We start from the raw sequence: 25,306 nt of genomic DNA on the forward strand, positions 1-25,306 counted from the left end.
ATTAATTGTGAAGATGGTGCAGTACCAGGCAGTGTTTTGTTCTGTTGTGTATAGGGTCTCTATGTGTCAGAACTGAGTTAGTGGTACCTAATAAGAACAACATAAAAGAAATGATTAGGTAGCAGAAGCTCGGTCTCAGGAAATCATCTATCCTAGTCACTACAATTAAACTGTGATCTTTTACAAATCCAAACAACAGCTTTCAAAACCAAATCTCAGTGAGTGCAAATTATTCAAGTTGCCAATTTTATTCATGGTGAGATTTTTATTATTATTATTATTAGATTCACTCTCAGTCTGTAACTAGTTATACAAGGAGCATCATTCACATAGAATGCAGACTAGTGCTATATAGCCAGCTTCATCGATAAAGTGATCTTTATAATAAAAAGTTGGGAATATAAATAAACACCTTGAAATTTTATCATGAGCATCATATAAAATGATATCAAGTGGGTAGCACAGTCAATAGTTCATAACAGACACTTTAGACATAGCAGTAACTGGAAGAGAGACGATTTTAATGTCACAAGTGATGTGGTAGAGGCATTTCTAAATTTACTTTTTAATTTCATCTATATTAGAAATTTAAAATCTGGTCCTTTTCTCTCACATCAGAACAATGGGTATAAAGCAAAGCTTAAGTCAATGCCAGATATTTACCTATTGAAACACTAATTCCATTAGGTATTTTAAATACTTGTACTATTTCTATTATAACTTGGTTGCTAATGGCTCTCAAGAAATCCTGTAATTATATTCTGTAGTACTTATCACAGTTATATAATTAAGTATTACTGTGATGAGCTACTTAAATTCTGACTCTTCCACTAGAAGTAAGTTCTATGAGGAATCTTAAGTCGCCTATCCCTGTAACCCAAGCTCCTTTGGTTATGTTATTATTAAGTGCCGTAGAGTCAGTTCTGACTCACAGCAACCCTGTACGGGTTTCTGAGGAGCAGCTGGTGGGTTTGAACTGCAGACCTTGTGGTACACAGTTCAATGCACCAAAACAAACCACACCTACTACCATCAAGTCAATTCTTACTCCCAGCAACCCTGTATTGTTGCTGTTGTTAAGTGCCATCAAGTTGGTTCCAACTCACAGTGACCCTGTATAGGGTTTCCAAGGTGTGGCTGCTGAGCTTGAACCACTGACTGCGTGGTTCAAACCGACCTTGCAGTCCAGCACATTAACCCACAATGCCACACCAGCGTTTGTGTACAAAGACAGAAAATCTTTCTCAGAGAAGCTGATGGGTTTCAATTGCCGACCTTCTGGTTAGCAGCCTAGTGTTTATCCTACAGCACCATGTGGGCTCCTTATAGGATGTGCAATAGCCATTAAATAGTTCATGACTTTTCAAACACTTGAAATGGGAGAAAACTTCATTCATAATTCCTTATAAAGCCAATAATCCATCATAAAATGGATTACTTCCTAAACAATATTCTTAATGCATTTCATAGGGCTATTTCATATGACATTCCTAAGAAAAATTATACCAAAAATGAGAATAAATGCAGTTTTAGAATCCAAGAGGAAATCCCTTGGTGGTTTAATCAGTTAAAATGCTCAACTGCTAACTAAAAAAGTTGAGAGTTTTAGTTCACTCAGAGGTACATAAAAGAAAACCCTAAAAATCTACTTAAAAAAAAAAAATCAGCCATTGAAAACCTATAAGCAGTTTTACTCCGACATACATGGGGTTGCCAGAATTGGAAATGACTTAATAGCAACTGCTTTGTTTGTTTTAAATAATTTAAGGGTTGTTGTCATTAACTACCGTAGAGTTCGTTCAGACCCACAGCAACCCTGTATAGGGTTTCCGAGGACCAGGTGGTGAGCTTGAACTATCGACCTTGTGGTTCAAACTGACTTTCAGTCTAGCACATTAACCCACAGAGCCACACCAGGAGTACAATAAAAAAAAAAAAAACATGGAAAATTCTTAATGATACAATCTTCAAGCAATCCATCACTGAAATACTATTTGTAATAAAGATGTTAGTACAGTTTTAACAGTTGAAATTTGAAGTTACATTCTTTGGCAAGAGCCTATAGAAGCATAAATGGCACAGAACCATAAACACTCTAGGTTCCTAGGTACAAATTAATACATGTTCACTGTTAACCACGAAGACAATAAGGTTAAAATGTTCTGATAAAAAATGAAGAAGTCTAGCTAAGCTACATGCTGGAAAATGGCTTACCTATCTCTGTATAGAGGTATACTAAAAGAGTACTTGCTCAAGTTTGGTGGTGAAAAGGAAGACAAGATCCATGTGTGAACAAGAGGTACAACTGCTCTAAGAGAGACGTTTTATAAAGGGAAGTAGAAGGAGGTAAAGGCAAAATAAGGGAGCCCGGTTACTTCCTCTCAGAGCCACACTGCATTTTTATCACTTCTAGAAGCAAATTTATATGGGAATGAATTAGGACTCTAAAATATTTGCTTATGGCTCTGCTCTAGATTTCCTTCTGTACTTCAGTGTAAAACATACTGAAAGACATATACCCTGCATTTGAGTTATATTTGCATGTTTTTTTTAAATGGTTAAGTGATTTTTCTGGCTCTTTCTAGTTTGGCTCTCAAAAGGCCAACTCATAGAAAACAGCTAAAAAAAAAACCAACAAAACAAATGAAAAACATTAATGTTTTTATCATATCCCAGAAAACAGGGTGAGAAAAAATCCACACTTCCCACACAGTAACTAAAGTCAGCCTTTGATTTATCTTAGTAATAGAGTAGCTTAAATGGAAACAATAAATGAATAGTGAAATACTACTAATAGTGGTTAAGACATGATAAGACGTAAACTGGCATGTCTTTACTCCTACTGAATTCGAAGAATAAGGTTTATAAAACATAGAAATAAGAATACTATTTCTAAGTATACACAACTAAGACATAAGCTAAAACTGAAAATTACAGATTAACCAAATCACCACAGACTTTTCTAGTAGACATACTGACAATGTTCTAACATGCTCATCCATCGACTAACTTTTATGTTTCATTGAGCATCATTCTTTTCATAAAAAGCTAGAATACCCTCCTAACTCCTAGATGCTGAGTTCATTATACAAATTATAAAAGAATATATATTTAAATTTAGATGGCAGAATGTATATTAACTAAAAAGAAACAACTATATACATATATGTATGAATATATACATAATATATAAGTTCCAAAATGTATTAATTGTTTCAATCTGTTTCCATACACTCCTAAGCTTCACTTTTTAAACATGCATAATTTAGTAGAATTTAGAATAATGTTATACTTTCAGTGAAATTATGAGGGTAAATTTAAAAAAAAACAAAATCTTGCTATACGTTCCACTTTATACATGTATGGATTTATTCCAAACAAAATGTGTTTACTTAACCCACGCCTCTGGGATCAGTGGATGGCTGCAGACAAATTCTCTCAGTAATACACTTGTCTTAGTCTCTTAAGGGTGCCTTCTAAAAAAAAGACTACTAAAAAAAAGTGCTTCATGAAAATTAATCAGTTCCAAAAGTTGATCTTTTCATCATCAATCTTTTAAGTAAGATCAAAGCTCTCCCATGTAAACTATCACATAATTCACAATAAAACATTTAAGAAAAAAAAAAAGATCAAAGCTAATGTAAATGATGGTATGGAACACATGGTAGCTAGGACAATCTTGAAGTTACCAATACAATCCAAAGAGTACGGTTCAATCACTGGCTTTTGAAGGGATCTGCTATGTCAGTTAATTCAAGGAAGAAAGGTGGACTCAGAGGTCATACATATATAGTAATAATGTGTTGTAGTTGTTGTTAAGTGCTGTTGAATCGGTTCCAACTTGTAGCAACCCTATATAGGGTTTCCAAGGAGCTCTGGTAGCGTAGTGGTTATGAATCGGGCTGCTAACCTCAGAGACAGTAGTTCGAAACAACCAGCTGTTCTGCGGGAAAAAGATGATACTGTCTGCTCCCGTAAAGATTTACAGCCTCGGAAACCCTGTTACAGAGTCGCTATGAGTTGGAACCGACTGCACGGCACATAATGACAACAACATATAGGGTTTCCAAGGAGTGGCTGGTGGGTATGTATATAGTTGAGGTCCTGGTGTGGCACTGTAGGATAAGCACTAGGGTGCTAACTGCAAAGTCGGCGGCTCAAGCTCACCAGTCATTCCTTAGAAACGTTATACAGGGTTGCTATAAGTCAAAACCAACTTAATGGAACTGAACAACAAAAAGGTTTACAGCTGTTGCTGTTTGGTTCCACTGAGTGGGTTCTGACTCATAGTCACCTTGTATAAGGTTTCCGAGGAACAGCTGGTAGGTTTGAACCACTGACCTTGTAGTTCAAACAGATCTTTTGATCCAGTAATTTACCCTACAGTGCTATACCAGAACTCCCATATAGCTATTACATATATATACATAGACTGTCTTGAGGGACGGCACACGACGATCACAGGAACTACTACTTATAGAAGTTTGCAGGAAATGGAAAACTATTATTGGTGAGAAAAAAGTCAGGGCAGTTGCCCCTAAGAATTTTTTTCTATGACAACAACTTCATTTGCCTACAGCATTAACAACAACAATTTTTCTATAATCCTGGTGTGGCACCATTGGATAAGCACTGGACTGCAGGGTCAGTTTGAACTGCAAGGTCAGCAATTCAAACTCACCAGCTGTTCCTAAGAAACCCTACACAGGGTTGCTATGAGTCAGACCTAACTCGATGGCACTTAACAACAACAACGTTCTTCTACAGTTGCAAAGACTGTCCTATAACAATTTTGTTGGGAAACCAACTCCATTTGCCCTAAAGTCCTGATAGGTCCCTTCATACTTCTTTTTCAGTCCCCATACTCAAAGAACATTTAAAGGAATACAATTTGAGCCCCTCAAGGTTGACAACACTGTGTTTTAACGTGATGTAAATCAAACAGTCCAGAATTCTTTAGAAAAGGATTGTTGTTGTTGTCAAGTGCCATCAAGTCGGTTTTAACCCATAGCGACCATGTATCGGGGTTTCTAGGAGGACCTTGAACCAAAGACCTTGTGATTCAAATTGACTTTGCAGTCCAGTGCATTAGCCCACCGTACAAATCAGGACATGGAAACACCCCCTTCAGAAGTACATAGTCCTAATCACTGAATATGCCAAGAAACAATAATTTCATAGTTTTCTTTATTTATGGTTTCTAAGATTTTGCAGTAGTATTTTTTGAATTGCCCTTTTATCTAATACGTACATAAAAATGTTACTTTTCTCCAGATTAAATTTAGCATGTTTAGGCCAATTTTTTGTTCTGATAATAGCCCTTTAAATTCATAGTCTCAATATCAACCAGATACTCTAATGACAATAAAATACTTGTGATCAATAAATCGCTAAAACTGGAAATATATAAAGCCGAAATGTGGAAAACAAAGGCATTTCTAAAATCTATTTTTAAATAGACATACTTGTTCCATCCGAGTGTTTTTAGCTCTTGAATAAGACCCGAATAGTACTGGGGGGGAGGAGGCGGTGCATGCAGCTCTTGTTTATTCTTTAAAGCAACTTCCTGTTTAAAACAAAAAACTTGAATCAGTTGTGGCATACTAGACAACCAATTGTTAGTACATGACTACAAAATACAATTTCAAAATTTTCTTAGTGCTTAACTAAAGTGCCCACTATTTGCTTTTTTTTAAATCTACCTGAGTCATCCCCCTTGTCATGAAAAAGAGACATAAAACAGTTATAAGATTATATTGAAGGTCATACAAAATGTCATTTATTATACCATGAAAAGGACTTAAGATTTTAATGTTCTCCTAGACTATTATACTTACCAGTATTGAAAAATGTTAGTGAAAAAAATAAAATAAATAATCCTCATTTCAAGGTCCCGTCTCTTTCTACCACTGTGGGTACGATGCTTTGATATATAGAAATGCATGCCTTTAATGAAAAGCATGAACTCAAAAGTGCATTGTCTAGGCTAAACTATTTGTATGCTATTATGAACCACATTCTTAAAAAGCAAAATCCCTTGCTCTAATACTTATCTGCTCATTTCTTTCCCTCTCTTACATTCTCTAGCACCCCTCTCCTTTGTTGTTCCTGCTAAGCGTTTTTTAGTCTGTTTCAATTCCTAGTGATCCCCTGTGAGAAACCAGGACCACCCCACAGGATTTTCTGTTATAATCTTTCTGGGAGCAGACTGCCAAGACTTTCTCCCATGGAGACACTGAGTGGGTTTGAACTACCCATTAGGTTAATAGTTGAGTGCTTAACTGTTGCACCATCTGAGCCCACTACTCCTCCTTTAGGTAGATCCAAGTATTTGCCATTCATCTGCTAGACCCCAGTTCCTTTTCCTGCTTGGCCAACTCACACCCTTCTTAGTATGGTTTATGTTCCTCCAACTACAACCAAAATTTACATTTTTCAAAAAGCAATACAAACACCACTGAGGCTGAAAACTAGCAATTACTTTGAAATTGCTAACAAGACAAATGTCCTACTTAGAAACTAAAATGTATCCATAAATTACTTCAATGCTCATCCGGTCTGTGCTATCAAAAGGTAGTATGAAAAGTAAAGAAATAAACACAAAATAAAAATCAACCCAATTAGTAACAAAAGCAGATGAGAAGAAATCTAAAAATTATAAATATTTCTGGCAAATATAACTCTAGTAAAAGATTTATACATATTTTTTATCCCTGTGATGTTTAGAGTTTTTGGTTTGTTTTGCGTTTTTTCTAAAAATAAGACAAAACTCAAAGAACAGATTTTACAAAACAGCATTTCAAAATCAGGACAATTAACTATGAATTTAGTTTTAAACTATTCCACTATTTAAACAAAACTGTAGAAGCAGGTTTGTAAAAGTCAGTACACCTACATGGGTTTAACAAAATGACAGCTCCTAGAAGGGAAGCAATGTACTGTACTTTTCATACCTTTTAGAAGTATCTCATATTATGTAAAAATAGCCTGATGGCTCATAAAAATAAATGTTTACTATTAAGTTGATCCTTTAGCAGTTATTTACATTTGTTGTTATTAAGTGCCATCAAGTCGGTTCCGACTCATAGCAACCCTGTAAAGGGTTTGAACTGCTGACCTTGTGGTTCGCAGTCCAGTGCTTACCCTAAAGTATCACACCGGAGACATTATGTGTCCTGGACATGTACATATAGAAGTTACACAGTATTTCTCTTTAAGTTTCTATCTTCATTCAGAAATATTGATTACTGGAGGTCACAAACATAAAAGATTTAAAAACAAACCTGGATGATTTTTATTTTATTTTTTAATATCCTAGATTAATAACACATGTGAAACTCTGCTTTCTACCTTGGCTTAGATAAATTACACCTAATTTACATCATTAACAGGAGAAAAAGCAATGGCCGAGAAGTAGCAAATCCTTCATGGAGTATAAAACAGGACAGCAGTAAACAGTAACAAAAAACACAAACTCTACAAAGAGGTTTTGTATTCTGACTTTAACATTTTCTAGTTTTCAAGCTGTAGTGCTAAAAAAAAAAAAAATTACATAAACTAAGTCTATTTCACAGGGTTCTTTTAAAATATAGATAATTGTTCATGCGTTGAATATTTACTGAACTTCTATATGTCTAGTTATAACTGGAAAAAGTTCTGGGACATTTGCACATTTTCTTTCATTAATTTAATACCTACTGATTCCATCTGAACATCATTCACAATAATTTCATTAATGATATTATACTAAGTCTATTATTAACAAAAAGCCCTGATATGGTACTACAGGAAAAGCAATGAACTGCTAACCTCAAGGTTGGGAGTTAAAAACCAACCCGTTGTTCTTGGAAACCCTATACAGGATCGCTAAGATTTGGAACCAATTCGATGACACACAACAACAATTATTAACAGTCCACCAATCACAAATCAGTCCATCGTACTGTGTTGACTTGCGTGATGTTGGAAACTATGAAACAGTATTTCAAATACGAACAGCATCACTCATGTGGACAAGTTTCAGAGGAACTTCTAGATGAAGAAAGACTAGGAAAAAGGAGTAGGCAGTCCACTTATGAGGAATTAGCCACTGAAAAACTTAGGAGTAGCTGTAGAAGACTGTCTGATGTAGTATACTGTAAGCATCGTTCTAGGGTTGTTGTTGTTAGGTGCCATCAAGTCAGTACCAACTCATAGCGACCTTATGCACAGCAGAATGAAACAATGCCCGATCCTGGGCCAACCTCACTACTGTTGCCATGCTTGAGTCCATCGATGCTGCCACTTGGCCAATCCACCTCATTGGGGTCATCCTCTTTTTCTCTGACCCTCCAACTTACCAAACATGATATCCTTCTCCAGCGACCGGTCCCTCCTGACAATTATGTCCAAAATATGAGAGACGAAGTTTGGCCTTCTTGGCCTTTAAGGAGCATTCTGGCTGCACTTCTTCCAAAACGGATCTATTGGTTCTTTTGGCAGCCCATGGCACTTTCAATATTCTCCACCAACACCATAACTCAAAGGCATCAATTCTTCTACGGTCTTCCTTATTCACTGTCCAGCTTTCACATGCACATGAGGTTATTCAAAATAACTCATATGTTGGCTTGGTTCAGGCGCACCTTAGTCCTCCAGCTGACATCTTTGCTCTTCAACACTTTAAAAAGGTCTTGTGCAGATTTGCCTAATGCGATACATCATTCGATTTCTTGACTGCTGCTTCCATGAGTGTTGATGGTTGATCGAAGAATGAATTCTTTGACAACTTCAACCTTTTCTCTGTTCATAAGAACGTTGTTTATTGGTCCAGTGGTGAGGATTTTTGTTTTCTTTTCATTGAGAGGCAATCCATACCCAAGAATGTGCTCTTTGATTTTCAGCAGTAAATATTTGAAGTCCTCTTCACTTTCAGCAAGCAAGGTTGCATCATCTGCATATCACAGGTTGTTAATGAGTCTTCCTCTAATCCTAATGCCACATTTTTCTTCATATAACCCAGCTTCTCAGAGTATTTGCTCAGAATGCAGCTTGAATAAATATGGTAAACGAATACTACCCTATCATATACCTTTCTTAATTTTAAACCATTCAATGTTTCCATGTTCTGTTTGTACAACTGCCTCTTGGTCAATGTACAGATTCCTCATGAGCACAATTAAGTGGTTCCAGAATACTCATACTTCACAATGTTGTCCATAGCTTGTCATGATTTACATAATCAAAAGCCTTTGTGTAGTCAATAAAGCACAGATAAACATCTTTCTGACATTCTCTGCTTTCAGCCAAAATCCATTGGACATCAGCATTGATATTCCTCATTCCACGGCCTCTTCTGAATCCAGCTTGAACCTTTGGAAGTTCTCTGTCAATGTATGCTTGCAGCCATTTTGTATTACCTTTAGCAAAACTTTACTCACATGGGATATCAAAGATATTGTCCGATGATTTCCGCATTCCATTGAGTCACCTCTCTTTGGAATGTGCACAAATACAGATCTCTTCCAATCAGTCAGCCAGATAGTTGTCTTCCAAATTTCTTGGCAGAGATGAGTGAGTACCTCCAGTGCCACCTTACTCTCTTGAAAAATTTCAATTTTTATTCCATCAATTCCTAGTGCCTTGTTCTTTGTCAATTCTTTCAATGCACCTTGGACTTCTTCCTCCAGTATCATTGGCTCTTGATCATGTGCTACCTCTTAAAACAGTTAAACATCAACCATTTTCTTTTGGTACAGTGACTCTGTATTCCTTCCATCTTCTTTTGATGCTTTCTGCATCATTCAATAGTCTCAATGTTTTCCCATGGAGCAGCTAGTGGGTCTAAACTAACAATCTTATGGTTAGCAGCCCAATGCTTAACTGACACTACGCTGCCAGGGCTCCAAAGGGTAAATAAATAATTCAATACTTTATATATAACTGATTAACTGAATAATCAACTATCTTTTGAAAGGAAGCCTAATAAGTTATTTAGAAATCTGAAGCTGTATGCAAAATTTTTATGCAACAACATATTATAACTTTAACTGTTTTACTGTGACTACCTAGTCTCTCTTTAGATGTGAAATTATTTGATATGCCAGAAATATATCTAATTTCTTTACCACCTGCCCAACGTTAGTGATAAATGTACCCAGTGTGACACAATCACCTAGTACTTACCTACTGTTCGGTTCTTCACACAGTACAGGTAAAGTACTATCCACATTTATGTACACAGTAAAACACTAAATGATTACAAGTTAATTAAGTTTTAAATTCTAATCATGATAGCTTTAAAAGGAATTATAGAAACAATTAATTCTCATAGAATATGGTAATAGTTACAAAAAGCAATTCTTACCAAAACCATCTTCAATTCCATCATAAAGCTCATTAAATCGGGAGAGTGCTGCATTCTCTAGACCAAAACAACATTTCTAATTAATTTCACTTGCTCAATGAATATTTCATTCACTGAAATTGAAATAGATTTAGGTCAACATGAGTGTCAGCAGAACTTATTGGCTACATCTTAAAATTATAAGATTTAAAGTATACATACAGGGTAACTATGAGCCAAAATCCACGAGACAGCACCTAACAGCAATCAACATAAGTCTATTTTGAGTCTTCCTTCACTTTAAAGACAACCTATAATTATTATGTTTGACTTCTCATGGTTGTGTTGTATGCTGTGAAGTTGACTTCAACTCACAGAAACCCCGTGTGACAAAGTAGAACTTCTCCATGTTGCTTTCGAGGTTATAATCTTTACGGGAGCAGATCACCATGTCTTTCAGCCACTAGGTAGGTTTGAACCACCAACCTTGCAGTTAGCAAGCAATCACTTAACCTTTGCTCTACTACGGTTCTTTCCTTTCATTACTAACCCATATTAATACAAAAGGAGTCAATTTGTCAATAAAGTAAAAACTTTATAATAGAAGATGTCAAAAAGTAACTAACTTCTAAAGTAGAATGAATATTTAATCGTTGTGGTTCCATTTCCTTTAAATTCTTCATTGTTAAAATAACAACAGAATAAAAAAAATGCAATGACAAATCTAAAGAATTTTATATTGTTTCTTTCTCAGATAGAACTCTACATAATTTCTCTGCTTAAAATCAAAATGGACTTCTGATGTGGTGCTGTAAGGTCAGCACTGCACTTCAAACCACAAGGTGGGCAGTTCAAACCCACCAGTTGCTCCTTGGCAACCCTGTTGTACAGGATCACTACGAGTCGGAACCAACTCGATGGCACTTAGCAACAACACCACCACAGTCAAAACACTGTCATTTCTTAGTTTTTGTTATGTATTGGACCAATACCACATGGCTGTGAACAAAGTCAATATGTGAACGGTTGCTTTCTTTTAGATGAGAACAATTAAAATCTAAGTTATTTCAGTAATGAAGGAAGACATATGATCCACATCTTAACATAGTTTTGACTGGGAATCTGTTTTCAGAACAAATCTTTTACTCTGTTTTCTATATAATGTTTTCCCTTTAATTTACTACAACTAAATCATAGGTAAGGAGCTCTGGTAGCGTAGTGGTTATGAATCAAGATGCAAACCACAAGGTCAGCAGTTTGAAACTACCAGCTTCTTCATGGGAGAAAGATGAGGCTTCCTGCTCCAGTAAAGATTTACAGCCTCGCAAACACTGTTCAGGGTCGCTATGGGTCAGAACCGACTCGACAGCACTTAACAACAAGTAATAGATATATCAAAGGTCAGCAAACAAATTTGAGTTTTGTAAATAAAGTTTTATTTTCAGACAGAAATACTCATTGGCTTTTTTGAACTACAAGGCTGTTTTTGAACTACAAGGGTGGAGTTAAGTAGTTGCAACAAACCCGCAAAGTATCAAATATTTACTAACTAGTCTACTACAGAAAAAGTATGTTGAACCTTGACTCACACTTACTAAAGTAAAAAATGATACTAAAAAAGACTATCAAATTTTACCTGGACTTTCTACTAAAGACTCAATCTAGTCCCATGTTCAAGGATTATTAGACTTAATGGTGGTGGTGTGCTGTGAAGTGGGTTCCGACTCATAGCAACCCTGTATAGGGTTTCCAAGGCTGTGAAGCTTTATGAAAGGAGAAAGTCTCATCTTTCTCCCATGGAACGGCTGAAACGGCTGGTAGTTTCAAACTGCTGACCTTGAAGTTAGCATCCTGACTCTTAACCACTACACTACCAGAGCTCCTTGTTGTTGTTGTTGTTAAGTACTGTGGAGTCGGTTCCGACTCATAGTGACCCTGCACAGCGTTTCCAAGGCTATAAATCTTTACGGGAGCAGAAAGTCTCATCTGTCATTCATGGAACAGCTTGGAGTTTTGAACTGCCAACCTTGAGGTTAGCAGCCCAATTCATAACCACTATACTACTAGAGCTCCCTGCCAGAGCTCCTTATTGTTGTTGTCACGTGCCATCAAGTCGGTTCCAACCCATAGCAACCCTGAATAGGGTTTCCAAGAAGCAGCTAGTGAACTTGAACCACCAACCTTGCAGTTCAAATGGCTTTGCAGTCTGGCGCATTAACACACAGCGCCACACAGGAACTCCTTGGAAGATTTAATAAGATGCTAACATTACCCAGGACTCCTGCTGTGGCACTTAGGATGAGCAATTGACTGCAAACCACAAAGTCAGCAGTTAAACCTACCAGCAGCTCCTTGGAGATACAGGGTGGCTATGAGTCAGAACAACTTGATGGCACTTAACAACAATAAAATACAACTACACTAATCAAAACAGCCTGGTACTGGTATAAAAATAAACATGTAGATCAATGGAATAGAACTGAGCTCAAGAAATCAACCCACAAAGTTATGTTGGCAAACAAAGTTTTGAAAAGGGTACTTAAGTCCATCTGATGACGAAAGAAGAGTCTCTTCAATATAAATGGTGCTGGGAAACTGAATTTCAACAAGTAGAAAATGAACCAAGACCCAATACCTCACACCATATACACAGAAAATCCAAAATGGACTGAGGACCTTAATGAATACCACAGACTTAGAAAAAAAAGTAAGGGCAATGCTGTCAGGTCTGGATTTTAACAGTGAGTTATCTAATTAATTAGTAAAGCACAAACATTAAAACGCAAAAAATTAAAAAAAATTAAACAAGATCTCAAAAAAATTAAGAACTTCTGATCATCAAAAAAGACATTCAAATGGCCTCTAAACACATAGTAAGATGCTCAGCTTCATTAAACATCAGAGAAATGCAAATCAAAACTAGAATAAGAAATCATTTCATTACCAGTTCGATACCTAATTTTTTTTTTTTTTTTAATTACTCATAGCTGGTAGAAATGCAAAATGCTGATGTGGAAAACAGTATGGTAGTTCCTCAAAAACCTAAAAACAGAATTACCATACGACCAAACAATTCCACTCTCCAAGTATACAACCAAAACACTTGAAAGCAGAAACTCAGATAAAGACTTGTAAAGCAATGTTCACTGCATCAATATAGCCAAAAGGTGGAAACAAAATCCATCAATGGATAAGTACATAAACAAATACTATCATACTATACAATGAAATACTTCTCAGTCAGTAAGAAAATGAAGCCTTGATATCTGATAAAATATGGACGGAGTTGGAAGATATGCTGAGTGAAAGAAGTCAGCTACAATACTGTATTACCTCACTTATATAAAAAGATAAGAAAAGGCAACTGTATAGAAAACAAAGCTAGCTACCTGGAGGAGTTATTAATGGTAATGGAAATACCACAGTGATTAAGGGTGCTGGTGGTAGTCGTGATGTGCCGTGGAGTCAGTTCCGACTCATAGCAACCCTGTACAGGGTTTCCGAGGCTGTAAATCTTTACAGGAGCAGAAAGCCTCATCTTTCTCCCATTGAACAGCTAGCTGGTAGTTTCGAACTGCTGACCTTGCAGTTCGCAGCCCGATTCGTAACCACTATGTTACCAGAGCTCCTTGTGATTAAGGGTAGGATTGTACAACTAATTAAAACTGTAAGAAGTTGAATTGGCCAAAGTTGTATAATAGCTATAGGAAGATAAATGAAAAAAGACTGTGATAAAATCAGACACATTATACAAAGTTATCAAATTGTGAGGCTACAGTTTCTAAATATACTCTCCACCTACATCTATACACTTCTGAAAGTGCTGTCTCCATCTCTTTAACCTTTCCCTGAAGGATTCTGTGCTCTTCATTTTACACCATGTCAGAACAACAGTTTTGACTACCTTGAGGGACTCAAATGAAGTTCCTTTGAAATGTCCTTTGAATTTAGGAACAAAAGAAGTCTAGAGTAGCAAGATCAGGGTTGTAAGGTGGTTGGGGTAAGGTTTTCCAATGAAATTCTCCTAGGACAGCCCTTACTATTATCAAAAAATGAGAAGGTACATTGTCTGATAGAAAAACACTTTTGTGCAGCTTTCCTGGTGCTTTTCTCAACGAAGCAGTTTTCACTTTACTGAAATTTCTTCCTAATAAGCCCAGTTATCATTTGTTGTCATTCGAGAAAATCTATCATGACCCCTTTGGAATTTGTGAAAAACACTCACCATAAACTTCTGACATTTCTCAAGCTGAGAGAAGAAAGAAAAAAATTCAAACTTTGACTTCCAATATGAAGAATTCTATGAGCAAAATACTGAAAGATGCAGAAAACACCAAAAGAAGGTGTAAGGAATGCACACAGTCACTCTACCAAAAATAAATGGTCAATGTTCAACGTTTCAAGAGGTAGCATATGATCAAAGACAATGGTACTAAAGGAAAAAGCCCAAGGTACACTGAAGGCATTGGCATAGAACAAGCCTCCAGGAACTGATGAAATACAAATTAAAATTTTTCAACAAACTGATTTAGTATTGGACACACTCACTCATCTATTCTGAAAGTCTGCTACCTGGTCAAATGATTGGAAAAGATCCATATTTGTACTCATTCCAAAGAGAGGTGACGCAATACAGAACTCATCAAACAATATAATCAAGATTTCATGCAAGTAAAATTGGGCTGAAGATCATTGAAAACGGGCTACCAACAGCACATTGACAAGGAAGTGCCAAAGGTTCATGCCAGATTGGGGTGAAGACATGGAACAAAGGCTATCATTGCTAATGTCAGATGAATCTTAGTTCATCTGATAGCAGAGAATACCAGCAAGATGTTTATTTGTGCTTTACTGACTATGTGAATGCTTTAGACTGTGTGGATGTTGACAGGCTATGAATAACATTGCAAAGAATGCATATTCTAGAATACTTAATTGTGCTAATAAGAAACCTAGGCATAGACCTAGAGGCAGTCGTAAGAACAGAAAAACAGAATACTGGATAGTTTAAAATCAGGAACCGTAAGAGCCAGGATTGTATTTTTCAACATTCTTAGTTAATCTGTATGATGAGCAAATTATCTCAGAAACCAGATAATCTGAAGAAGAACCTGGCATCAGGATTTTAGGAAGACTCACTGACACCTGCAATATGCAGATACTATAACCTTGCTTACTGAATGCACAAAGGACTTAAAATTATTACTGATGAAGATCAAAGACCACAGCCTTCAGTATGAGTTACACTTCAATGTAAAGATATCAAAAATTCTCACAATTGGAACAATAACAAACATCATGATAAATGGAGAACAGATTGAAGCTGTCAAAACCTCATTTTGCTTGGGTCCATTATCAACATTCATGGAAGCAGTAGTCAAGAAATCAAATGACATATTACATCAGGTAAATCTACTGTACAAGACTTCTTTAAAGTATTCAAGAGCAAAGATGTCAGTTTGAGGACTAAGCTGTACCTGACCCAAGGCATGTTACTTCTGATAACCTAATGTACTTGTGAAAATTAGACAATTAATATGGAAGACTTTGATGCATTTGAGTTATAATGTTAGAGAAGAATATTAAAAGTACCATGGACTGCTAGAAGAATTAACAAATCTGTGTTGAAAAAGTTAGCCAGAACGCTCCATAGAAGCCAGGATGGTGAGACTTTGTCTCGCATACTTAGGACATATTATCAAGAGGGACCAGTTCCTCTTGATGTCCCTGGAGAAGGACATCAAGCTTGGAAAAGTGAAGGGTCAGCAAAAAAGAGGAAGACCCCCCAATGATCTGGATTGGCAGAATGGCAGCATCAACGGGCTGAAGCGTAGGAACAATTGTGAGGATGGCTCAGGGCCAGGCAGTGTTTTGTTCTGTTGAGTATGAGATCTCTATGAGTTGGAATCAAGTCAACAGCACCTAACAACAATGATAACTTTCTGAGGTGACTTCTCTGCCTTGAATTTCTCTGGCCCAGCAGATGCATTAGGAAGTCTGTTTTTATTGGACCTGTATTTTCAAGGTACTGTGGTGCTATAGGATAAGCATTATACTGTTAACCACACGGCTGGCAGTTCAAACTCACCAGGTGCTTCTTGAAAACCCTACACAGGGTCACTATGAGTCGGAACCGATTCAATGGCATTTAACAACAACAGCAATGGAAGTAAGACCAGTGTATTACTGAGAGAGCTTGTCTGCAGTCAACCACTGATGAAACAGCTGTATTTCAACACTTTGTTTTGAATAAACCTGTGCAAGCCTTGATTTGCAATACTGAAGGACTATACATAAAAATATTAAATGATGCAGAAAGCATCATCAAAAGAATACAGAGTCACTGTACCACAAAAAAATGCTCAATGTTCAACCATTTCTAGAGCTAGCATATGATCAAGAAACAGCAGTACTGAAGGAAGAAGTCCAAGCTGCACTGAAGATACTAGTGAAAAACATGGCTCCAGAAATTGAAGGAATGTAATTTGCACACACTGATGCAGCACTGGAGGCACTCATTCATCTATGCCACGAAATGTGGAATGCAGCTACCTGGCCAACCTATTTGAAAAGACCTATATTTGTGCTCATTCTAAAGAGAGGTGACCCAACAGAATGCAGAAATCATCGAATAGTATCACTAATAACACATGCAAATACATTTTTCATGACGTTAACTCAAAAATGACTAAAACAGCACAGTGACAGGGAACCGTCAGAAATTCAAGTCAGATCAGAAGAGTATGTGAAACTAGGGACATCTTTACTGACGTCAGATGGATCTTAGCTGAGAGCAGAGAATACAAGAAAGCTGTTAACTTGTGCTATATTGACTATGGAAACACTCCCAATTACATGGACCATAATAAACTATGGATAACACTGCAAAGAATCCATAGGCCAGAACACTTCATTGTGCTCATCAGGAACCTGGACATAGACCTAGAGGCAGTTGTTTGAACAGAACAATACATACAGGATACCGTATGGTTTAAAAACAGAAAATGTGTGTGCCAAGGTTGTATCATTTCACCATAATTACTCAATCTGCACACTGTGCAAAGAATCCAAGAAACTTGATTATATTAAGAACATGTCATCGGGACTGAAGACTCATTAACAACCTGTGATATAAGATGACACAACCTTGCTTGCTGACAGTGTAGGACTTAAAATACTTGCCAATGGATATCAAGAAATACAGCCTTCATTGTGGATTGCACATCAATGTAAAGAAAACAAAAGTTCTCATAACTGGACCAATAAATAACATGATAAATGGAGAAAAGATGGAAGTTGTTAAAGACTTCCTTTTGTTTGGATCCACAATCAACAGTCATGGAAGCAGCAGTCAAGAAATCAAATGACATATTGCATTAGGCAAATCTGCTGCACAAGACCCTCTTTAGAGTGTGCAAGAGCAAAGATGTCAGTTTGAGGACTAAGGTGTGTCTGAGATTTTCAACAGCCTCATATGCATATGAAAGTTGGGAAATTAACAAGGAAGATCATAGAAGAATTTCTGTATTTCAATTATGGTGTTGGAAAAGAAATACTGCATGTACCACAGACTTCAGGAGAACAATCATGTCTGTATTGAAATTATTGTCAGAACACTCCTTAGAAGCCAGGATGGTGAAACTTCATCTCTCATACTTCAGACTCTGTATCTGGAGGGAACAGTCCCTAGATAACAATGTCATGCTTGGTAAAGTTGGGGATAGCAAAAAAGAAGACCCTCAACAAGATGGATTAACACTGTGGCAGCAGTAATGGGCTCAAATGTAGCAACAATTGTGAGGATGCCACAAGGCGACGCAGTATTTCATTCTGTTGTGCATAGGGTGGCTATGAGAAGCACCCAACTAAACGGCACCCCAAAAAAAAAAAAACAGCAATGAATGAACTGGAACCTAGCAGCAATACTTTCTGTCTTATCCTTATGTTCACACAAAAAAAGAAGAAACAAAAACAAAAAGTAGCTGCTGAGGTTGTTTATGTACAATCAAAAATTTTATAGGATTTGGTCTGTTGGTTTGAAGGTTTGGGGTAATCATTTCATGGGGGCATACCAGTTAACTGACCAATTGACATGTTTAGCACTTCTGTACTGTCTTCAAGTGAGAAAAGGGGCCAGGAAAGCTGCGCAGAGGAAGTTTTTCTCCATCACGACAATGCACCTGTTCATTCTTTGAAGGTAGTAAGTGCTGTCCTGTGAGAATTCCATTGGGAAACCTGACCCCATCCATCCTACAACCCTGATCTTACCATTTAAACTTCTTTTTCTTCCAAAAGAACATTTCAAAGGAGCATGATTTTGAGTCCCTTGAGGAAGTCAAAACTGTTGTTCTGACATGTAAATTGAAGAGCAAAGAATCCTTCAGGGAAAGGTTAAAGAGACTGAAACCACACCTTCAGAAGTGTGTAGATGTAGCCTCACATTTTTGATATTTTTGTTTAGTAAAGTTTTCTATGACTTTATAGCACATTCTGACTTATCCTCGTGTAGCTATGACACAAATCTGACAATTCCACTTTTTACAGTTATAATAATTGGTTGTGCAATCCCACCCTTAATCTGTGTTATTTGCATCATGATTAATATTTAGTTATATAATGCTTGGGGTTTTAAAAGCTTGCAAGGAACCATCCAAGGCAACTGGTCTCCATTCACCTGGAGCAACACAGGAAGGAGAGTCAGGAAAGAGAGGTATATATGGAATATGTAGTTAACGGCCTCATTGAACAACTGCTTCCACTGCAATGAGACCAGAACTGAATGGTACCTCACTACCGTTACTGAACATTTTGATCAACCTTCAATAAATCACTCCTGATCAAAAGGCGATAATGCAGAACACAATTTCAAATTCTCATGAATTCCAGACTTCTTGAAGCCTGAAAGGTTGGACGAGCTCTTGAAAATAATTCCCTGAAATATTCTGTAAACTTTACACCAAACACATCACCTGAAGTCTTCTTAAAACCGAACAGTGGTTTAGCAAAACTAATAAAATATGTCTGCTGTAAGCATTACACTCTTTTAAGAACTAGCTATACATGATCAAATGGACAACAGCAACTTGAAAGATGAGACAGAAACCTAAGAGCCAGTGAGTTTATGTTCATGGGGGAGAAACAATTCAGAAAAGGAGGGTAAGAATAACTGCAGAACTCAGAGATTGCAATCAATATCACTATATGGTACATATTGTGAAGAACCATCGAGTTGATGCCAACTCATAACAACACTGTATAGATAAGGTTTCTAGGAGCGACTGGTGGGTTTGAACTGCTGACCTTCCAGTAGGCAGTTTAGTGCTGATTCTACAGAGTCACACCAGGACTCCCCTGAAACTTTACTATACAACACACTTAGTCGTGGGGCAGAGGGATCAGACAGAACTAATTTAAGCATCTCCTTAAAAAGCTGCTGTGATTATACTGCCAGCAATGGCAGCCCACAAATAGTTTCTCTCCTACATTTTTTTTTTTCTTTAAGTTCAGTAATGCGTACATCAGAGTGACTGTCATTGCCAGTTATCATAGATAATAACCTGACTTTCTAAGATTGAGAAAACATGAGAAATCTGGAAAAACACGAAAATAACAAAAGCATCAAAAGAAATGCAGCTCTAATAACTTTTATGTTCCACAACAGGCAAAGGGGCATTTGATTCTTTTCTATTGTTTCAGTAACAATGCTGTTTTTTATTTTTAAATTCTCTATCATTAAAGGCTATCTTTAGTTAGCAGAAGGTACACATTAAGAATAAATTCATTCTGTCTCTACCTTACCTACATACAGACATGTATGTGTTCCTATTACTATTCACATTTTTCAAGTAAACATGATCAGAAGTGATTTTCCACCAAACCTTTTTCTGTTGCCATTCTGCACTACAATCCCATTTTTGCCACACATATCCTGTAACTCCTAAATGGGTCCATGTTTTCTCCTACCACCAGTATTCAATCTCAGCAGATAAATCACTCAAGAAATGATGGATGTGGATAAGGGTGAATGGATTTGAAGAATGCAAAGCACCAAGAATGGAAATCCATTTCAGCATAAATGTTTGTTCGAGATATGCTGAGAATTCTCAGAGAGAAAATATTTTATATACTATATGTATACTGCAAAACTCACCAACCATTAAATTTGTTTGTTATAACATTCTGCAAAGTGAACTGAGTAAATGTAGTATTTTTTTTTTCGCTCCACACTTAAAACATAAGCTTTTTGAAGGACTTACCTGTTGGATTACTTGATGGTATCCATTTAATATTGTTCTCAACTTCCAACTACACAGTAATCTAAAATTTAATGGGACAAAACTGTTCATTGTTCAGAATTAAAAGAAAAAAAAATAAAACTTATTTGTATGCTACCATAAACATACAGTACATACAACATAATGATATAAACATAATTCTGACAAGTTAATAAAATTTTTACCACTGATACTGTTGAAAGTCTTGTCTTCAAACTGCCAGTACTAATTTTATTCCAAAATATAAATAACAGCAATCAGTAAATGACATGCAAAAAGTACATCTTTTTTTAACTTTAACATATCCAGCCTATCAAATATATTTTTCTACTGAACCAGATTCTTTTCCAAGGGAGGTTAAATAAAACCAATGGTTTATATCATAAAGTACGAGGTATGTATACAAAAAAGCATGTGTAGAGATATAACCTTCAAATTGCAATTAACGAAAAGATTGTTAAGTGTCAGCGAGTTGGTTCTGACTCAAAGTAAAACCTACTTTTAATTATGTCAGTTGTTGCTGTTAAGTGCCATAAAGTCAGTTCCAACTCATAGGGGCCCTGTATAGTTTCTGAGGAGCAGCTGAGGGGTATGAACCTTGCAGTTCGCAATCCAGTGCTTGTCTTACAGCGCCACACCAGGACTCCAGTCATGTCAGTTGTTGTTGTTGTTAAGTACTTCCCAGTTGGTTCCAACTCATAGCCACCCTGGATGGGGTTTCCGAAGAGCAGCTGGTGGGTTTGAACTGCCAACTTTGCAGTTCAAACTGACCTTGTGGTCCAGGGCTTATCCTACAGTGCCACACCAGCACTCCATTATGTCAGTAGTGATAAGTAAACTTGCTTATCTCTGTTGTGCACTAGTAATGCTAAAGTTACTCTTCTATTATTGCTGTTCGTGGTTGTTACCATCAAGTCGATTTCCACTCATGGCAACCTCATACGGTTTTCAAGACTGTGACGTTTCGGAAGTAAAGGAACTGGATTGCCAGTCCTGTCTTCTGAGGCGCCTCTGGGTGGGTTGAATCTGACAACCTTCCAGTAAATAGCCAAACACTTAATCATTTGTGATAGAAACACCAGAAGCCATCATTATACCTTCCATTGTTAGCTGGCTATCTCGCATGACCATCCCTACTTGCTCTTGTTGTTGTTGTTATGTGTCGTGGAGTCGGTTCTGACTCAAATCGACTCTGCATAGGGTTTCCAAGGCTGTAAATCTTTATGGGAGTAGAAAGCCTCATCTTTCTCCCGCAGAACAGCTGGTAGTTTCAAACTGCTGACCTTGCGGCTCACAGCCCAATTCGTAACCACTACGCTACCAGAGCTCCTCTACTTGCTCTTAGTGAAAGAGTAACAACTATGGGAAGCCTTCTCTCTAAATGTGCTTTCTATTCTTCCCCACCTGCTCAGTTACTTTGATTCACTGACTATACCTTTACTGTGGTATCCTCAGGTCTTCTGTGCCGCTGTAAGATAAACACTGGACTGCTAATCTCAAGGTTGGAGGTTCAAACCTATCAGTCAATCTTGGAAATCCTACACAGAGTCACTATGAGTTAAGACCAACTTGACAGCACTTGGCAAGAACAGAAACAGTGGTATCCTTAATCTCTGTTTTGCTCATTCCCGCCCCCTGAACAAACCGATTTGCTGAAATATCTTATGTCTCAACTTAAAAGCAATTTGGTCTCGTCAAAGGAATATATACTATTTCCACCTCCTCACTGCCCATTCACCATATAAAACTCCAATAAAAACTGCCTTCTGTCACTCCCCCAAAATTATTCATAACAAAATCTAACAGGATCTCAGAACCACTCATTACTGTTAATGACTTCCTTCTCAGATATATTGACAAATAAATGCCAACTTTTAAAAGTAGACAAGCAGGCAGGTTTGCATGGGCTAAGTAGGACAGAGGTAAATAACAATGTATGCACAAGCTTGGAACAACAGGGCTCTGGGATACAGGGATTGAGACATGGTTGGAATGGGCAAAAGGGGAGAAATAGTGTTAAGATGCTTGGGTGTCTTTTGAAGTTTGGTTTCCCTGACATACCATTATAAAATAGACACTTGAGGGGAGAGAAAGGAATATCCAGAAACATCACCATAGAAAGCTTGTATGTCCGTCTTCTACCTGTAACTGATTGGAATACCTAAAATGGGGCTACAACGTGCCCAGTGAAGGAGGCTTTCTGAGGAGCCTCTGCATTATATAAGACTATAGGTGGAATCCTGAACCCTGTCCAGAATCTTCTAAGGTGGGAAATTTCCACTTGAAAGGAAAAGCAGACCAGTTTGCAGCGGCTAGAAGAACAGAAGATACTTGATGAAAGAAAGACTGACAGGAAAAATACAAAACAATATAAGCAATCCGACTGATTACTACAAGAACAAGCAAGTTGCTCGTCCAGGAGACATCAAGGCAAGTGGTCAGGTCCCCTCAGGGAAAACCCCCTTCCAAGGCTAAGACTCAATGGGGATACACGAACAGACATGCACTCGGATTGGTGACCACGTTAGTCACTGATAAGGGGAAGTGAGAGAAAAACAGCAACGAAGCTGCGAGCTAATCCCTACAACGTTCAATAGACTCCTGTGAACCCAGGTGGAGACCTGATTAGCCAGCAGTATGGCAAGATCTGGGGACTCTGGGGCCCAGAGTCAGTGAAATAGCCACAGAGGACTAGAGTGCAAAGTAAAGCAGAAAAATACCCACTTGACCTGGCTTCAGTGACTGAATGATCAGAGCTCAACTAGAAGAAGAAAGAAGAGGGAAAAAAAGAGTAAGCTGATACAATCTGATGAACTTGACCTACACCTATGGATGCAATAGCTCAAAAGAGGGAACAAATCTTTACAGCGAGGATCATTCCCACCCACTCCTTATACAAGGTACACAGGGATGGGCAACTTGGATATTGGCTACCCAAAATGGGGGGGGGAAGGGAGCGGGGCTACAAAGGCTACTAGCTTACAAGCTTTCAAGAGGGAACCTAGATCCAGAGGGTGCAGAGGAAGGTACAATCTCCACTGAGTAGTATCCAATCTGTCTGGGCGGGGCTGATGAAAGGAGATGTTCATAGGTCTCTTTTGGTACCATAGTGAATAATTGTTATCAGGACTGACTGTGAGGGTTGCAAATGTAAAGGTAGATGTTTTGTAGCAAAAGGAGGGGAGTGATTGACTTTGCAGCCCAGGAGCGGAGGTCCCTGGAACCATCAAGGGAGAAAAGCAGAGTGCGGGACCCTAACCAGAGAAGCAGTGACGCCAAAGATGGAGGCAGAGATGATGACATGGAGAGAGAGAGCAGCTCTAGACCCAGAGATGGAGAGGGGCTGTGTGCTGAGTGACGACCAGTGGGCAGGCTTGCAGGGTATACCCCTTTGGTTGGTTGATGATGCATGGAGGGGATTGTAACCACAGCAATGAAATGATACATGACACGATGGATATAAAGCTAAAGTTCTCCATGTAAATTATTCACAATGGAACATTTTTTTAAAAAAGTAGATAACCAGGCCTTCCTTCTGAGTCTGAAAGCGCCACTGAAACCTCTCCAGATGGGTGACCCTGACAGTATGTGATATATCAGGGCCAGAGCTTCCAGGATTACAACAGCATGCAAACCACCACAGAATGACAAACTAAAAGATACGTGGTGGATTCTCTCTCCTTACCTCTCAATTTGGCTTTAGACACATTATCCTCCAAATATTCCTCTTACTTTTCTAATCAATGTTTAGTCTCCTTCTCATTTATTCTTTATCTGTCCTTTAAATGTTAGTATGTCCCCAAAGGTCTTCCCTTCTCACCCCAGACATAGGTACTGGCAAATCTAACCATTCTCATGACCCCTGATTCCATACCTACTATGACCCCTACATACGCCGCCAGTCTTAAGTCTCACAATAACTAAATCGCTCCCCTTGATATGTGACATCCAATATAACAGGGAATTGTCTCTTTTTCTACTTTTTCATCCATCATTGTCCTAGTTTCCTAAAACGTGCATAACAAAATACAGCAAAGCAAGTAGCGAAAAGCACAGAAATTCATTTTCTCACAGTTCTGGAGGCTAAAAGTCCAAACAAGGGTCTCCCACGTGTTAATTCCCGTGGGCCTCTATGCTACTTTCTGGCAACTGCTGGCAGTCCTCCGCATTCCTTCCAGATGCTCATGGATGCGTCTGCCCACACCACCTCATGGTGTCTCCCTCTGAGCCCTCCTCTCTGTGTGGATATTACTCAGAAGGGTTTGGATTTAGGCCCTTCCCTACTCTGGTGTAACCTCCTTAACATAACAAATGAAAAACCTGATTCCCAAACAGGATCCCATTCACAAGTTCAGGAGTTAGGACCTTAATATGTTTCTGGGGGAAATCCAATCCAATCCATAACAAAGACCTCTTCCCTATCTTAGCAATCTGAGCCAAACACTTGGAAAGCACCCTCTACCACCCTCACCTACCTCTTCTCATGAGTTACAAAACACTGTTAGTTCTACTTCTAAAGACCTCTGTATCCCTTTCCCTCTAGTCTACCTCAGAAATACTTAGAAACAGAATTGAGACTGTGGGCATTCCATGACTAGTATTTTTGCATAGGTCAGTCAATGGTGAAACTTTTTTATTACCAGGACTGAAGTGATAAAGAACACCTTTGCACAAATTTAACGTCAACATAAGTCACATCAGTCAAAAC

The 25,306-nt window shown here is 37.8% G+C and overlaps 1 protein-coding gene across 1 annotated transcript in view; it reads right to left on the reverse strand.

Moving 5' to 3' along the window:
• The window catches only part of FANCL (Fanconi anemia, complementation group L), a 119,667-nt gene that overhangs the window by 45,522 nt on the left and 48,839 nt on the right, over nucleotides 1-25,306 (reverse strand). Inside the window, exons 7-9 of the mRNA XM_006868032.1 lie at nucleotides 20,581-20,641; nucleotides 10,346-10,402; nucleotides 5,466-5,566 (exon numbers count right to left, since the gene is read on the reverse strand). Of these exons, the coding sequence (XP_006868094.1) occupies nucleotides 5,466-5,566; nucleotides 10,346-10,402; nucleotides 20,581-20,641 (219 nt within the window). The remainder of the gene's footprint in view (nucleotides 1-5,465; nucleotides 5,567-10,345; nucleotides 10,403-20,580; nucleotides 20,642-25,306) is intronic.

The sequence above is a fragment of the Chrysochloris asiatica genome, unplaced genomic scaffold, assembly GCF_000296735.1.
Source record: "Chrysochloris asiatica unplaced genomic scaffold, ChrAsi1.0 scaffold00114, whole genome shotgun sequence".
Classification (NCBI taxonomy): domain Eukaryota; kingdom Metazoa; phylum Chordata; class Mammalia; order Afrosoricida; family Chrysochloridae; genus Chrysochloris; species Chrysochloris asiatica.